Source organism: Kryptolebias marmoratus, linkage group LG10 (assembly GCF_001649575.2).
Source record: "Kryptolebias marmoratus isolate JLee-2015 linkage group LG10, ASM164957v2, whole genome shotgun sequence".
In the NCBI taxonomy this organism is placed as follows: Eukaryota; Metazoa; Chordata; class Actinopteri; order Cyprinodontiformes; family Rivulidae; genus Kryptolebias; species Kryptolebias marmoratus.
In genome coordinates, this window is record NC_051439.1 from 5,605,154 (window position 1) to 5,622,638 (window position 17,485).

The 17,485-nt window shown below is 40.1% G+C and overlaps 2 protein-coding genes across 4 annotated transcripts; both read left to right on the top strand.

Annotated features, from left to right (window-relative positions):
* The first annotated feature begins 763 nt into the window (after nt 1-763).
* dnajc5gb (DnaJ (Hsp40) homolog, subfamily C, member 5 gamma b) lies at nt 764-10,718 on the top strand. Of its 3 annotated transcripts, none has more exons than XM_017421612.3 (6): nt 764-917; nt 1,251-1,362; nt 4,466-4,679; nt 4,772-4,925; nt 7,416-7,463; nt 10,101-10,718. In XM_017421612.3, exons 2-6 carry the CDS (start codon nt 1,265-1,267, stop codon nt 10,190-10,192), a joined length of 606 nt encoding a protein of 201 aa, XP_017277101.1. In that variant the 5' UTR covers nt 764-917; nt 1,251-1,264; the 3' UTR covers nt 10,193-10,718. The 3 variants fall into 3 exon arrangements, with proteins under 3 accessions (XP_017277101.1, XP_017277102.1, XP_017277103.1); XM_017421613.3 differs by having other exon boundaries at nt 7,419-7,463; XM_017421614.3 differs by lacking the exon at nt 7,416-7,463.
* Nucleotides 10,719-11,635: 917 nt separating this feature from the next.
* On the top strand, nt 11,636-17,479 carry LOC108239056 (zinc transporter 2-like). The gene is made up of 7 exons (XM_017421517.3): nt 11,636-12,602; nt 13,311-13,457; nt 14,845-14,998; nt 15,077-15,269; nt 15,481-15,586; nt 16,122-16,256; nt 17,115-17,479. Exons 1-7 carry the CDS (start codon nt 12,299-12,301, stop codon nt 17,231-17,233), a joined length of 1,158 nt encoding a protein of 385 aa, XP_017277006.2. The 5' UTR covers nt 11,636-12,298; the 3' UTR covers nt 17,234-17,479.
* Nucleotides 17,480-17,485: the final 6 nt, after the last annotated feature.

Consider the following 17,485-nt stretch of genomic DNA (forward strand, 5'->3'; position numbering starts at 1 on the left):
GAGTGAGATTTTTTAGCTGCTAGAAGTCGTTAGATGACGTCATCGCCTAATTTGCATATTTGGTGATATTGATCAGGCTGTAGGAGGGAGGAATATCAACTTTGGCAAGACAAAAAAGGAGTAAAAAAACCACTCAAAATATGTTTAGAACTACAAATTAACTTTAATGCTTTGCCTGAACCCACACTACATAAATTAATTTGTTAGAATATGAAATTTCACCAGAAGACAGTTTTGTGTCGTGGAATTGCCAGCTCTACATTCAACCCTCCTCTTTTATCCAGGGTTGGAACCACAGGGATTTATATTAGCGCTACAGTGTCAGTAAAAAAGCAATATATTAAATTTAGATTTACATTATATTTACATCCCGCTTTGTAATCCAGGACGGGATCAGCAGCAGTTTTGTACAAGAATGATTAATTTGCAAAGTGGACATGCAGGAGTGCAACTACCTACTCTCTGAGGGGTATGCAGACACATTACACCCCCCCATTTTTCACCTGTTAATGTAAATAAATCTTATTTATTCGTGGACTTATAACATACAAAGTCTCTAAATTGGCCCCTACTGTGCTCCAGCCCGTGTGCGTGAGTGGTTTTTTTTTTTTTTAGCGAAAAACAAAGTGTGTGAGAACTCCAAGAAATGAGTGTCCCGCTCATGGATAAGCAGAAAATCCACTCTCAGACATATTTACAGACATCATGTCTGTGCTGAAACTTCTCTCGCGCCATTTTTTTTTTTTTTTTTTACCCAGAATTCCTTTCTCTCCGAGTCTCCAGAGGAGGAGTTTGCGGAAAGTTGAGTGAGACTTCTGCTTGTTGAATAAACCTCAGGACTTGAAGGTAAAGTCAGTGAGGTGGCAGCTGCCGGACTCCATGACTCGACGGGAAACAGACACATTTATTTTCTGTCGGTACGTGAACTTTATTCTGTTTTACAGCTGAACTCTACCGGTTTACGGACGACTGACTTATGGAGTTGGTTAAGCTGCTAACTAGCTGTACTAGTTAACAGGTTAACGAGGGCTGGTCCCCGCATGGGTAACACAAAGCTGATAAAACTAGTAAAATGCTCGACACGGACTAATAAATTAAAGTTTACTCCTGAACTTTTAGTTTCACTATAAGGCTGTATGACTCGACTACTTCCTCACCTGAAGTTTGCTTATTTACCTCCAGCCTCTTTCAGAGTATTTGTTCGTGTGTTATAAGTAATATGTTGTTGTTTTTTCTCATTTATGTGGCAGCCATATTGTGAATCATGGATCAGAGGAGACTGTCAAGAGCAGGAGAGAGCTTGTACATAGTCCTGGGCCTGGAGAAAGGAGCGTCCCCCGACGAGATTAAAAGGGCCTACAGGTGTGTTTATTACCTGCAGGGAAGTGCTGAGAGGAGTGAATGTTAACCACCCACATACATGTTTGAGCAAGTGTTTCTGAGAACCACAGAGAGTCACGTTGAAGGGGGAGGTAATCAAAGCCAATCATGTCAGGTACAGGAAGTGCCACCACAGCCTGTAAAAGTCACACACAGAGCACTTCCAGGTGGCATCTTCTTGTGTTGAGGGGGGAAAATGGAGTTGTTGTCGTCGTCTCGGTCCAACCCTGGAAATAATGTTACGCTTCCTCTCGTGACAGCACAATTTGTCGCCCTCAGAGTTTGTGCTGTGGATGACTCTCAGCTACTGCCTCATCAGATTTTAGGTCGGTGTCTGTAAAGCTGACCACAGCCACTTTTCCTTCCTTTAGCTGTAGATGTTAATTAAACTCTCTTCAGAGGTAAATCACTTTGCAAACAAAGTTGACGCTAAATGCTTAATGTCTAAAGCTTTAAACACAGGCGCTTAGAGCACGGGTGTCCGAAGTGTGGCTCGCGGGCCATTTGCAGCCTTCAAAGTGACTTCCTTGGGCCCACAAGTTCAGCTTAAGAATGGTATAATTTTGGTCCGTGAGTTTAAGAGGTTGCTGCAGATGGACATTTTACAGATTTTAAGAGTGATATTTTTTTATATATATATAATTTTGGATTTGACAGAAAAAAGGATTTAAGAAAATCTTTTTTTTAATGTGCAATAGTAAGGATGTTTTTTATATTTTGATTTACCAAATGTCTTATTTTTATTCAATTTTATGGTAAAAAAGGACTCAAAATTTATTTATATAGCACATTTACAACAACTTCAGCTGATCAAAGTGCTTCACAATAATTACAGCATCATAGATATGATAAAAGAAATACCTAAAACTAGATTTTTTTTTGTAACTATTTATAAAACAAGTGTTTTCAAAGGGAAAAAAATGCTGTTGATTTATTCATGTATCGAAGGAAATGGGACTTAGTTAAGGGGGTATAGAGTGGATATAATTAACATCCGATCACATTTAAATCTAACCTTCTGTGAATCAGTTTTAGCGACTGACAGCTACCCAGTTTATCAGACCATCCGTGGTCGTGTGGGTCAGATTTTTGAAAAAAAAAACAAAAGATTTTCACTTCAAGGGTCTCCAGCCAGTTTTTAGTGACTGTTTTTGAAGAAAAGTGACTAATATTTCACTTTTTGTTCTGAGAATTGACTATAATGCACTTTCAAACACAAGAAAACAGAAAACAATGAACCCAACAAACCAAATGCTTATTTTTAAAAAGGGAATTGTTTGAGGTTTTTATTTTTCCAGTCCACAGTGATTTAGAACTCCTTTCATCTTGTCCTTTCAATTAAATATTGTGGTTTTACGTTGTTGTTGAGAGTTTAAAGATGAAAACACTATAATATATATAAAACAGACAAGCAGGATTGACTCCAGCAGTTAATGCCAAAGTTTCAAGCAAAGATCTCGCACAGAGAGTAGCTCTTGGAGTATGTGCTATGACTGAATCTCAGCTACGACCACACCAAATCTTAATTAAATTCAATTCAGTTTATTTATTTCACGCCAAGTCACAACAAATGTCATCTCAAAAACGTTCACATACATTATAAAAACCAATCTATCCAGGGAAACCAGCAGATATAGCACAATATCTGTGAAATTAACTGAATTATAGCCATCTTTGTGCTTTTTAAGGTCAGTTGGATGTTTACGTGATTGTCACAGGGTGATGTGATTCTCAAAACTATAAACGGATTTTATTGTGAATATTTGATTACAGAAACAGAGGTAAAAACCTACTTGGTTGGACTTCTGTAACAAATAATAAGTTTCTTTAAACTCTAGATTTATATACTGCCACCTTTTTAGATGGTTTTCTGCTTGTACTGTAATTTGTTTGACTCCAGAATGTTTGTTGACAACAGGTTTGATCCTAACACTTTATTCTTTAAACAATACTTTAATTTATGAGCTTGTAAGTGTAAAGAATTCTGCAGATTACTTCCCTACCAGAGATTGTTGCTTTGCATCGTACAATTTTTTTCATTAATGTAATGGTTACTAAAAATGCTAATAAACGCCAAACAATCTTCGTCAAGATGATCGCCACCATAAGTTAGGCATAAGGAGCTGATCCTATCATACAAGCTCCAGAACAGAGATCCAACAAAAGCAGGTATACAGGCAGCATCTCGTTAGGATTATTAAAAACACAGAAAATGTAATTCTATAATGGGACAGATTCAGGGAACTCCAGTTAAAGCGGGAGGATTTCATTGTAGAAAGGTGTTTAATTGTTGGAACAATATTACAAATCCTAACTATTGCATTTGTACTTGTAGAGAACAAAGAAGATCAAACATATGGGAATTATTTGAACTTATCTTTGTGGTTTGAATGTTTAAATGTTTTCTTAAGCAAAATAATTTCAGCAAATTTCACAAAATTCACTTTGTGAGCTCATGTTTGCACAAGCAGTGTGTTACGTTGGATATAGGAAGTCAGTAAAAGTTACTGAGATGAGTGAATTTGTTAAAAAGCGACCATTCCAACAACATGTTTTAAAGAAGTAATCCTGTTTCTGTATCAGTCGGATTGATTAAAAATGAGCAACACATGTTGGATCGTTCGCTTCAGGTGGGAGGGGACCAGTAGAAGCTCGGGGCCAACCTGCCAGCGAGCAGGTTTAGTTCAGAGTCTGTTACCATGGCGACAGACTCAGCTTCACTTACCTCTGTTTCTGTGATGGAAAATTCAGATATTTGTTTGTCTGTCTGTTGGGTATTTTGCTAATAGACAGGCAAACAAACACACACAGACACAAGCAAAAACAGTATGGCCCCTTTGCCTTCTTTGGTGGTTGGTAAAAATGAGGGAAAAGAACCTTAGCAAGAAAAAATTAGAGCTTTAGAGATGAGTCAAATACTGCTCTTTCTCACTTCTGCACAGCTGGCTAGAATGTCAGAGCGTTTGTCCTGAAAACAGACTTTTTCTCCCAACCTGGTAACAGTGGGTGTCCTTCTGGTAGTTGATAAAAATGTCTGAATTACTAAAAGATACCTCTCGGGGTTTTTTTTTTTCTGTTTCTCCAGGAAATTGGCATTGAGGCATCACCCCGATAAGAACCCGGATAACCCAGAAGCGGCTGAGCGATTTAAGGAGATCAACAATGCCAACTCCATCCTCAGCGATGAGAACAAACGTAAAATCTACGATGAATACGGCTCGTTCGGCCTGTTTGCAGCCGAGCAGTTCGGTGAAGAAGGCGCCAAATATTATTTCCTCATGTCCAAGTGCTGGTTCAAGGTTTGTATAGTAGCAACGTCCGGAAGACAAAGCGTGCAGCTCTTAGGTGTGCCAGTGTGTCTTAAATGACATTTGACATTTCTCCCTTTTAGACCCTTTTAATTTGCTGCACTATTCTCACCGGCTGCTGCTGTTGCTGCTGCTGCTGTTTCTGCTGTGGGAAATGTAAAGGTCCCGAAGACAGGGACAACTTCCCCTACATGGACCCTGAGGATCTGGAGGAAGACACAGGAGAACAGGAACCAGGTGAGGCGCTTTGTCGTTTTGCACTTCGTTCAGGGTGTACAGTAGATGAAGGCCACTGTGAAATGTTGGCTGAAGAGTGGAATTTATTGTGACAGCTTGATTTGTTGTTACGCAGTTGTAGAGCAGCATTCTCCATCACTGGAGCATTGTTCCCCAGTCAGCACTTTGAGATAAAGTGGCAAATAAGGTTGGGCGATGGGCTAAAATTCTTCGATCGGCCATTCTCAGTCCAGCAACCAACAATTGGTGATATATTTGCTGTTTTGTTTAATCGTGTTTGTTTGTGTTTTGGAGGAGGGGCGGACTGTATAATCACCATGCTCTTCACAAAAGTAGAAGTCTGTTATTTGTGGCCAAAAAGAAAACCAGGTCACTGATTTTGGATTACCTTTGCTTTAAACGAAGGAGGTACTCCAAACACTTGACAAGAAATAAACCAGAAACCATATAGCAGCTCCAGGCAGGGAACAAACATGTGATTAACTTCTAACACGATGCCCTTATTATCACAACACAAATGTCTTTGAAAGTTGGAGCCAGCAGGAAAATGTCTTTAAACAACTTCTCTTCCTGGAGAGGATGAAAGGCGTCACAAACAATTGGTGTCAGATCCGATAATAAATCTAATAATGGCTTCGTTGTTTTGGACAAAACCTCAAATCCAGCAACAAATAACAATGAATAAGAACTGATTGGGAAAATGGAGGTTTGAATCCCTTAAGCCTTGTCATGCCTGAAATGATGGAATGAGCTCCGCAGGGTGCAGGAGGAAACCATCACCACAGCTTTTACTGCTAACAGTAATATATGATTGATTGTTGAACAGTTTGTAACAGCTGATAGTTGATCAGGAAAGCTGTTGTGGGGCCTCACGGTGCTAATAATTAACTCCACCTGTTTAATCTGTGAGGGAGAACTCGTCATCATAGTGCTTTGTACAGTATTTTACCTTCTTGTTTTTGAAATTATGGGCCATTTTATTACTGTATTTTCAGCACTACAGGGCGTACTGGATTATAAGGCTCACTGTCAATGAAAGGTCCATTTTCAAACTTCATATATAAGGCGCACCGGACTGTAAGGCGCATTAAGCGAAACAAAACAGTCCCGTCTTTTCAGAGAATACTGCACCGATGTAAGCATCAAGTATAAACGCCTGCACCGCTCGCGTGTAGGCGCGACTATAACTGAGCTTTAATGCTGCAAGCGGTGCAGCTTTGTAGTTTACTAAAGTCGTACTAAAACATTACAACTTCTTACATATATAAGGCGCTCCGGATTATAAGGCAAACTGTTTTTTGAGAAAATTGAAGGCTTTTAAGTGCGCCTTATAGTCTGGAAAATATGATAAATTTGGCTGTTGAAAAGTGCTTTTTAACCACAGAGCAATACATTTTTTTTGCGATCCATGTATTGGCTCCTAGATTTTGTGCCTTGATTGACCTTAAAATGATACCAGAGTCCATTTTCAGTTTTACGGTCATTAAGAAATAGTTGTAAGCAACAAAACGAGTGACTGTTCTTTTTTTTTTTTTTAGTTTTTACGCAGCTGCCTACATTATGATCAACTAAAACAAATATTTCTTCTAAATCTTGTCATTTGTAAAAAAATTTTATTAGATGACCTTTTCACCCAAGTTGCTGTTGATTTAAACCGTTAAGTTCGGCACATCTTTGCTGAGTAAAAAACTGAAAGCGCCTACAGACAGCAGCTCAAAGTGTGAAGCGTTTTACAGCGTGTTCAGATTTAGATTAAGGTTGTACTTTTTTTACAGCTCAAACCTTTTAAGGGAAATGTAAACAAGTTAAAGTGGAAAAATCTGTCTTTTAAAAAAGACCAAACAAACAAACAAACATGGACTCCAGTAGCTGATAACTGACACATTCATCCAGTCACCAAATCCTAGTCGTTAAGTTTATTTATTCAGTGTTTTTGTTGCTGTGTGGAACATTATGACAGCAAAATCAATTTGTCAGCCTCACGTAGCTCTCCTAATAAATATAAATAGTATTTTGACCACGTGGTAACATTTTTCCTTTTATTATCAGTGTTTGGATCTGTCCATTTTTACATTGCACAACATCTTCTGTTGTCAGACAGGATTCCTTTTTACTGGTTCCTCTAATATCTTCAGAGAAGTAAGAGAACAATAACATTGATGTCACTGCTGCTGCTTTGACATTGTTTAGAAAAGCTTTCATTGAGCTTTCATTGATTTTTGAAAAATATCTCTGCTTGTACTGTTTTTGGTAATTACCTTTACATATACTGAATTTGATGCTGGAACCAGCAGCTTTTCTTTGCATAACAATTTAAAAATACTCAACTAAGTTGCTCCTGGTCAATAAGTAATTCAGCACATATTATTCATTTACTGGCAACAAACAGCATGCATGTTCTTATCCTAACCCTTTTTTCTATACCTCTCAAGGCAAAAGCAACTTTTGATAGGACAGTGAATTTTCTTAATGTAAAACTCTCTTTTACAGCAGGAGATCGTGTAATAGTTTTACAGCCGGGCCCTTCTGAAACCCCAGGTAAAAGTCTTTCCTCTCCAGACAAATACTACTGCTTTGTGCTCCTTGACTCACCTGGCTCACCTCTTCAAGGTTATCTCTCTGCATTAATGCTTTAATGGTAGAGCCTAAACTCTCTGCTGAAGAAACACTCCACTGGTTTAAGGAGAACCAGTTAAAGGTCCTGGAATGATCCAGACCTCAGTCCAGCTGAAAATCTCTGGTTTGATTTTAAAGACTGTTGGACACAAGCAGCACCCGTCCAACCTGAAGGAGCTGGAGACGTTTGGACATGAAGAACGGACAAAAAGTCCAGATTAGATGGACCAAGATCACGAGGAGAGTTATCCCTGTTCAGCCCCATTTCAGATAAAGTTGGGACGTTTGTGAAATGTAAATAAAAACAGAATGCAATGATCTGCAAATCTCATAAACCCATATTTATTCACAGTAAAACATAGTAAACATATTAGATGTTTAAACAAGAAATTGCACAATTCTTAACAAAAAAAATAATTTTCAGTTTGATGGCAGCAGCACATCTCAAAGTTGTTCCAGGTCCATGTTTCCTCTGTGAAGCCTCTCCTCTTCTTTTACCATCAGTCTGTAAACATCCAGGAACTGAGGAGAGCAGCTGCTGGAGGTTTTAGAGGGAATTTTGTCCCATTCTGGTCTGATGGAGGATTCTAGCTGCTCAACAGTCCTGAGTCTTTAATGGTGAGAGGTCTGGACTGCAGGCAGGTCAGTTCAGCTCCTGGACTCTTCTACTATGAAGCCATGCTGCTGGAATGATGCAGTCTGAGGTTTAACATCGTCTTGATGAACTCTGCAAGGTCTGCTCTGAAAAATACATCATCTGTATAAGAGCATATGTTCTAAAACCTGTATATACTTTTCTGCATTGATGGTGCCTTTCCAGATGTGTCAGCCACTCATGCCAGAGGCACTAATGCACCCCCATACCATCAGAGAGGCAGGCTTTTAAACTGTGTGCTGATAACAGGCTGAATGATCCCTCTCTGTTTTAGTGTGGAGGATGTGGCGTCCATGATTTACCAAACGAATTTCAAATTTTGATTCCTCTGACCACAGATCAGTTCTCCTCTGTCCCTCAGTCCATCTTAAATGAGCTTTGGTCCAGAGAAGACAGCAGTGTTTCTGGATGGTGTTCACATCTGGCTTCTTCTTTGCCTGATAGAGCTTTAAGCAGCATTAGTGGATGGTACAGTGAACTGTGTTTACAGACAATGATCTGTGGAAGTGTTCCTGAGTCCATGCAGTGATGTCCAGAACAGAATCAGACCTGGTTTTAATGCAGTGGCCCCTGAGGGCCCCGAGATCACAGACATCCAATACTGACTTTCAGTTTTGTCCTTTGAACACAGAGATTTCTGCAGATTCTTGAAATATTTTGATGATAATTTGAATTGTTCCACTATTTTTAGACCCAGCTTTTGGTAGACTGAACCTCTGCCCGTCTTTACTTCTGACAGACTCAGCCTCTCTAAAATCCTCTTTTTATACCCAGTCCTTTTAATGACCTGTTGACAATTAATCTAATTAGTTGCAAAATTCTCCTCCAGCTGTTTCTTATTCGTACCACTTACTTTTACAGTCTTTGTTGCCCCTGCCCACTTTTTTACGTTTTGCTGCCATCAGATGGATGAATGGATACAATTTCCTAAATTAAACATTTGAAATCTTTTTTGTTTCATAAAAAAAAATCTGTTTTTGAGATTTGCAAATTATTGTTGTTTTTCTTTACATTTTACACCATGGACTAACTTTTTTTGGAATTGGGGTTGTATTTTGCTTCTTCAAAGTGGTAATTAGGTTGTCTGAATTAGTAGAGACTAATTTAATTCCAACAAAATGGAGAGAAAAGTAATTGGGGTGTAAACTTCGGCAACTTGCTTTATGTTATGCATTCTTTTTCTTTGTGGAAAAACTGCATTTATGAATAATTTATCTTGATGCTGCTTGTCTTTCCTACTCTTGCTTACCTGGATTTGTTTTCCATATGTCATCTTGAGCACTGTCTTCTGCTGCTGTCTGCAGACATCTTTAAACTTCTTTTTTTTTTTATCGCCTCGACCAAAAGACAAAGCGATTATAGTTTTCTTTGCCTCGGTTTGTGTTTGTGTCTGTTAGCAAAATATCTTCTGAGTCACCAGAAGAATCTTAATGAAACTCTCTGAAAGTAGTCATTGGATGTACATATACAGCTGATTACCTTTTTGGAGTCAGTCTATTCAAGGTGGCTTCTACAGTCGGCTAACATTCAAAAACACAAAAAATGGCTGTCACTCAGTCAGTTTTACAGATTTTGAGCTAAGATTTGGTGTGGTAGTAGCTGACACTGATCCCCAACACAATCTGTGTGCTAACATATTATTATATTTGTTTAACACTTTGCCATTAACTAATTGTAGTAAAGTTTGTTATTTTTACTTGTCTGTTAGCTAAAGGGCTAAATAATTCATCGGGTTTTTTTGTTGCTTTTCTGTCATACGGTTTGTATATGTTACTCTTCTGGGATTTATAGTTTAATAAATCATTCTCTGAGGAAAATGATCAATTAGAAGCATTAACAAGAGAAGCTAGAATGTTTTTTGTTTTCTTTCTAAACTGTTGTTTTTTTTTGTTTTGGTTCTGCAGATGTAAACACTCCGATTGTGGTTCAGCCTCATGCAACCAACGGCACGTCAAGCCCCGAAGGGACGCCCATCGTTCTGTCAGCTGTAGAGTGAACCACCCAATCCGTAAATCAGTCTGCGACGAGGCGAGATCAGATATCGGACTTCTTGCTAAAAGCAGGTCCTCAGCAGCAGCTCATCGATTTGTTTTTCTTGGGGGGAAAAAAAAGAAAAACCTGACGTACTGAAAACATTCCAATCAGACCTTCTGTGTTTACGTGAATTAAGTATGGGACTGAGATTTCCACATGCGTTTGGTTTGTTTTAATTCAGTGGTTTGTCTTTTGATTTAAGTCTCATTTGTCTTTTTTTTTTTTAGGCTTTTATAAGTTTTGGGAAGCCCGTGTACTGCAGAGACAAAGCCATGCGGATCAAAACCACTGATCTTTAGAATAATTGGTTCTCTTGTGCACTTTAAACTAACATGTTAGTATTCAAAGTCTAACAGTTGCCATAATGGTCTGAGACCGTTTTGGTCCTCGACTCGTAAAGGTTTGTTTAACCAGCTAACTCAGGTTTTTCAGATTGTTTTTGATGCTCACCACCTCAGTTTTGCTGCTCATGATAATTTACTGTAGAATTAAAAATAAATGAATAAAGTAAAAGGTGTCACCTGTTAGGTTTTCACACAGGTGATCAGGTTTAGGATAAATGTACAGATCGTGTTGTGATTAAATGCAATCGTTCGCCGCTGCAAATGTTCCTGTCAGGCAGCAGTAGTTGTTAATGTGATAACATATTTTAATGAAAAAAAATATAGCTTTTTAAGTCTGCGTCTTTTTCTCTCTCATATTTTAGAGGTTGTAGAGACTTTTCATGTTGACTCCATGTAAAATGAGTTTGATCGGATTCGAACCAAACCATTAAAAAGATCAGATCTGCTTCGAAACGACTGAACACCTTATTTATTAGGCTAGTTTAATTCTAACCAACAACCAAATGTGGCACTAGATGGCTTCGTCGGACTTCACTGGTTACCAGAAGTCCTAAACTGATATTTCCAGATAACTGCAGAGGAGGGAAGCCGGAGAACCTAACACTTCCAAAGCTCATCTTTAGTGTAGTAACAGGATTCTTTCCCTTTTACTTTTAGTATAAGGTAGATAAAACAACGGGCAAAGAAAAGTTCTAACTGGATGGATGGATTGTTGGTTAGTTCACTGAACATGAGACCAAACACAATAATTTCTTTCCAGATTTCTTCTCTGGAAGCATTCAGAGATGTGTTTTTGATCAGAGTTTTTATGAATGTAAACTTGCGTTGTTAATATATTTCTCTCTAGGTTTGTTTATATTTTATGTATTAGATTACTTTTCTTTTTCATTTGGATGTATTATGTACAAATCTGGTATTGTTAGTAGTACTGTGTTAGTTAGGCAGCCAAATTGAATTTGTATATCTGGACAATCTGAGTATCTTAACGTATTTAAAAAGTGCCAGAGATGATACTTGACAAACCTCACATAACTATCTGAATATAATAATGTTCTTTATGTTTTTATAGCAATAGACAATACAACCCTGTCTCCATCCGTACCCGAAATGTGTGTGAACCAGGCTGTATTACGAAGTTACTTGTATGTACCCAGTACTTATCACATATGTACCAAGTACTTATTGTATACGTACCTCCTAATGTCATCCAAGTTCTTGCTATGTACGTAGCAGGTGTTTGCCGAGCACTCACCTGGTACTTTGGTGTACCTGGTATGTACTGGGTACTTTACTTACCGACTACATACTGGGTAACAAGTCACTTCATAATACAGTTTGGTCCTCGTATGTACCAGGAAAGTACTGAGCTGTATTATCTTGTTTTACTTATCTTTTTTTTTTGGTGTGTGGAGGTTTTTTTTTTTTTTTAATTAAAAGTAAGAAAATTAAAAGTTGTTTTTATAGTTTCATCATTCCCAAATGTGTCCCCTTTCTTTTCACTTGTAAATGTTACTAAATTGTCCGTAAAATAAAGCAACAACTGTTCGATGAAATAAACTTGAGCTTTACTGGAAACGTCTTGTCTCGGGGACCGGAGCGCCTGAGCCCGGTCAGCTGCCATTGGCTCGGGCCGGGCTCCACCTCTGACAGATAACCTTTGTTACAACAGGTGGCGAGTTTTCACACTTCAGACCTGTCAAACTTAAAATAAGGCAGTGGTGACGATGGATTCAGAGAAACAGCATCTTATTGAGACTTACCTGGAGCCCCTCGCATGGTATCATCTACGTTCTCTCTTCTATCAGCTCATATTGGTTTGGGTTTTCTTTATTGTAAATGTCCTGTTTCCTGTTGGGACCAGTCCTGTGGAGGATTCAGAGGACAGTGAGGACAGCCTGCGGTTGTCTGAGCTCTGCCAGGAGATGGACAACGCGTCAAGGGCTGAACGTGAAGCGAGACGTGCGGCCAGGAAGAAACTCTTCATTGCCTGCGCCGTCAGCCTAGTCTTCATGACGGGGAAAGTGATTGGTAAGATGGAAGACGGATGTCCTGCCACAAATCTCTGATTTTATTTATTACACAATTCATTGGCAGCTCTCAGAATCTTAAACTGCACGTAATTGTGACTTTTTAAATCTTAACAAATCACAAAATGTTGAGTTGAAAGATTGAGAACTTTAAAATAAATAATGGTCAGGTTTATTGGGGCATTTCTTGCCTTTTAGGCTTCTGAACTCAGTTTTGTCATCAAAAAATGCTCTTTTTATACCCTGTCCTCTTAATGATCTGTTGAAAATTAACCTGATTAGTTACAAAATGCTCCTCCAGCTGTTTCCTATTCTCACCACTCACCTTTACAGCCTTTTCCTACTCCTGACCCGACTTTTTTTTAGGATAAACTACCTTACTTTTTCCTTAAAATGGTACAATCTCTTAGTGTAAACATTTGATATGTTTACTATGTTCCATTGTGAATAAAATATGGGTTTATGAGATGTGAAAAATCATTAAATTCTGTTTTATTTACACAATGTTTCAGCTTTATCAGAATTAGGGTTGTATTTAAAAGTTGCATGTAGTACACATCTCTGGTTTTGTGTTAAATTTGATGTAAATTTCCTACTTTTAATGAGGTTTTGTGCGTAAATACCCTTTATATATGTCCCAGTAGACCTGAATCCCCCCTAATGCTTAGAGCTGAGAAGAAAACCTGTTGAAGGAATGTTTGCCCTGCAGGTGGATACGCCGCTCACAGTCTGGCCATCATGACAGACGCAGCTCATCTCCTGACCGACTTTGGCAGCATCGTCATCAGCATCTTCTCTCTGCTGATCTCCTCCAGGCCTCAGACAGAAACCATGACTTTCGGCTGGCACAGAGCAGGTGGGACCAAGAGCTCTCAGGAGAAACAAATTGTGCGTCCGTTTCTGCAGAAGCAGCGCGGGGAGAAAAAACCTTCAGTACGTCCTAAGATTAAAGCAACTAGAATCATTTACGTTGGTGTCATTTTGGACAAACCTTGAAAATGTTATGAGGACTCATATGATGCATTGAGATGTCGCACTCGGCATATGTGTTGATGACTCAGCGACTACACACGGCGACCTTTCATTCAACAGCTGTGAAATGGGCTGAGTTATAGGCATTTTTGTGTTTATCGCTGTGGCAGTCATGTTGAATTAGATTGTATCCAAAAGTTAATCAATAGATTTAGATTCCACTTTCCAAAGTTCGGTTTCTCTTGTTGTTGTTTCTCTCTTACCAACCATCCAAACAAGCCCGACATGTTGATTCTGTCTGAATGTTTTGGAAACGTTAACGTTTGGAGGCTGAGGCCTGTAGAGTCTGACATGTAGCACTGCAGTCTTAAACCTTCTGGCTCATCCACCCCTGGAAAGATGACATTTTTTCACCTGTCACTTCCCACGGAAGACAATACCGTTTTTAGTGAAACAAAAATTTTAAGGAAACTTTTCAGAGAGTAACTCTTGGACGTACCTCTACAGCTGATTACCTTTAGGGGGTAGGGGTTTGTCCTTTAAACGGAAGGTTGCCAGTTTGAACCCCAGCTCCATCCGTCTCAGCCGTTGTGTCCTTGGGCAAGACACTTCACCCGCCTTGCCTACTGGTGTTGGTCAGAGGGCTCGGTGGTGCAGGTGTGTCAGCCCGCCCCAGGGCAGCTGTGGCTACAATGTAGCTAGATAAAGCGTTATACAAGTGCAGGCCATTTACCATAATGTTATTTTCAAGGTTTGACCAAAACAATTCTGTAATTTCTTAACATAAGATGATCTTAGTCGAAGTCAGTGTTGGGCAATATGCATTCCTTTAAGGAATGTTAGGCTTTTAATTTAAGAATGGCTCACTGAGCCAACAGCTGTGGTGGATCAGTGGTTAGAGCAGTCGTCCTCCAGTGAGATAGTTGGAGGTTTGATCCCACCAGTATGCCACATGTCAGAGTGTCCCTGGGTGAGACGCTGAACCCCTCACTGTCTCCGATGTGTCCCATCGGTGTATGAATGTGATCTAAAGCCCTGATTAGACTCTGTAGAATGATTTATTCAGATCAGCTTTGTAGAGGTTCAGAGTGCTGTATGAATGTGTGGATGGGTAAACGAGGGCACAGATTGTGTTGTAAAGCACTTTGAGTGGCCTGATTGGCCAGAAAGGTGGAGTAGAAGTACACCTCATTTACCATTTAACTATAACTATAGGTGTTTGTGAACATCTTATCAGCAGAGGATTGTTAACCTGGGTTGTGTTCCCGCAGAGATTCTGGGTATGTTTGTCTCCGTGGTGTCGGTCTGGGCCGTGACCGCCGTCCTGGTCTTCTCCGCCACTCAGAGGATCCTCGATGGAGGTTATGACATTGACAGTCAGCTCATGCTCATCACTTCAGGCTGTGCTGTGGGAGCCAACATCTTGTGAGTGTGCTGAGCAACTTCCCGTGTGGTTTCAGGGATCAGTCAGTGGTGATCAGGCGCTCTCTTCTTTAACCTCAGCATGGTTCTGATCCTGCATCAGTCTGGCGCCTCACACAGCCACGGGACTCCCGCCGGCCAGCCGCAGGAGGACAAACGGCCTCACCGATGTGACCACAGCAGTGCGAGCGTGAGGGCGGCCTTCGTCCACGTGTTGGGTGACCTGCTGCAGAGCGTTGGTGTCCTCCTGGCTGCCACCATCATCCACTTCTGGGTCAGTTTTAGCAAAGCCGCGTTTCCTCTGCGACAGGAGGGCCTTTTTTTAAATGAAAAACCCAGGTTTCCTTGAAGGAATGCATATCACCCGTTGCCTTTCGTGCTCATTCAGATGCTGAGTTGTGTTAGGATCTTAGCACAGTTCGATCTGCCACAACCATTTACTTTTACTTCCTGCCTCTGGTTGCGTGTCATATTTCTCCTCACAGCCTGAGTATAAAGTGGCAGATCCGATTTGCACGTTCCTGTTCTCAGTGCTCGTCATTGGGACAACACTTCCCGTCACCAAGGACGTGTTCAGGGTCCTGATGGAAGGTAAGCTTTACCTCACCAGGTGAAGTCCAGGGAGGTATTTCAGAACGGAGCAGGGAAACTCTGAGTTTTTGGTTCCAGAATGGCTGATTATACTGGGGTCAAACAACACTGAGTATCTTAACCTTGATTCACCATGGCAACCACAGGAAAAAGACACAGCTTGTCCATTTCGTAATACAGAGTACGCAGTGTAGCAGGAGTGGAAGCACACTGTGATGATGTCACAGCTCACCTAAACTCTTCAGTCCAGTCGTTCCCAACTTCTCAACTTCTGGCCCACAGAGTATCAATGTCAGAGGCTTGTGACGCCAAATATGACCTGTTCAGTGTACAAACTTTGCTAATAACCTTATTAAACAAGGTAATAATGATGACAATACAGCCTTAACAGCTATGGTACTAGTTTTATTACATCATGGTCATTGTATTAGTTTCCCCTCTCTTTCTGGCACTGAAAACTCAGAGTTTTCACTAACTCCGGGTTAACTAACCCCTCTTTGTGGAACGCCCTCCTGCAGTCTGTGTTGTGTTTTAGGTGCTCCTGGAGGCATCAGCTCCAGCTCTGTGAAGGAGCTGCTCCTGTCTGTGAGAGGAGTTTTATCTGTCAGCCGTCTGAACATGTGGAGCCTCAACATGAATCATTACCTGCTTTCAGCCCACGTCCTCACAGGTAAGGGCTTAACTACTAACCACTGCTGCGCCAGGAGGGGTACTGAGGGGCTTTCAAGTGTCCATTTTAGAGTTTACTTAAAGATCAGCCATGACACATCCCCAGTTTTAACCCTATGATGACATTTTCAGGAAATGTTGTGGTCGTCACAAAAAAAGCAACGGATTCAGTCACTATTTATTAATCCTGCTGTGGCCTTGACGGATGTTTGCGCTCTCCGAGTGCTTCCTTTGGTGGCCGACGGGCGCAAACTCCAAAACACACAGACACAAAAAATGAATGTAAAGAGAATATACAGCAAAAGGAAAAACACTGCAAAAACCAGAAACACTAACAAAACACCAGCTCCAAAACACCGGCAAGTTAAAAAAAAAAAAAGCTGCAAACAGAAGTGCACCAGACCAGCAGGGGGACTCCAGGCTGGACTCAGACGTGTCTTCCTGCTGTTTGACCTGCTGCTGGCAGTGAGATGATGGTCGGCTCACCTCCGTGTCTCCCTCCTCCTAAACACGCTGGTTCACAAATTACAGAACCAATGACACCTGAAAAACAAAAACTAAATAACCTTCATGTCATGTGAACTTCTGACCAAGAGTTAATGTTGAATTGTTTCACCAGACAGGGCAAAAAAGACACTTAACTGTATCTGAATTTAACGCATTTTATATTATTAACATTTTTTATGAAAAACTAAGAGTTATATATAGCTTCCATGTCAGCTCATGGTTGTCTTCATCTAATAATTTAATCAGATAGACAGACACCTTCCCTTTTTTTGTCCTTATGGACAGTTCCTGGACAACTTTTTCTTTTCTTCATCACATTCCAACTCTTAGTAAACGATGCTCGTGTTTACAGATGAAGACGCTGATTCCCAGCTCATCCTCAGGAAGGCAACAAAACTCCTGCGATCAAAGCTTGGTTTTTCCAGCGTCACAATTCAGGTGGAGCGTTGCAGGATTTCTGCTTCACCGTGACTCACTGCTGAGCTGTGGAAGTGAGGTGAAGTCTACTCAGAAAGCTGTCATTGACACATTGACTTTAAAGCTGTACAAACTTCACTAAAGCACACGTTTCATATTATGACATAAAAATTGCTTCTTAATTTAGAAAACATTGATGAAGATGTGATAAACTCATGAAGGATTAACATTTAAAGTGTGGATGGATGTTTGTCAGCATGTCAGGTGTAATTTTTGACTTAAAGGAACGAGTTATAGATGTCTTTT

Excerpts from the sequence above, each read along its gene's own strand:
- dnajc5gb (XM_017421612.3), top strand. The coding sequence starts at position 1,265 with ATGGATCAGAGGAGACTGTCAAGAGCAGGAGAGAGCTTGTACATAGTC. Across the intron at positions 1,363-4,465 it reads GAGATTAAAAGGGCCTACAG|GAAATTGGCATTGAGGCATC; the intron begins GTGTGTTTATTA and ends CTGTTTCTCCAG. Across the intron at positions 4,926-7,415 it reads CACAGGAGAACAGGAACCAG|CAGGAGATCGTGTAATAGTT; the intron begins GTGAGGCGCTTT and ends TCTCTTTTACAG.
- LOC108239056 (XM_017421517.3), top strand. The coding sequence starts at position 12,299 with ATGGATTCAGAGAAACAGCATCTTATTGAGACTTACCTGGAGCCCCTC. Across the intron at positions 12,603-13,310 it reads CATGACGGGGAAAGTGATTG|GTGGATACGCCGCTCACAGT; the intron begins GTAAGATGGAAG and ends TTTGCCCTGCAG. Across the intron at positions 16,257-17,114 it reads TTCAGCCCACGTCCTCACAG|ATGAAGACGCTGATTCCCAG; the intron begins GTAAGGGCTTAA and ends TCGTGTTTACAG.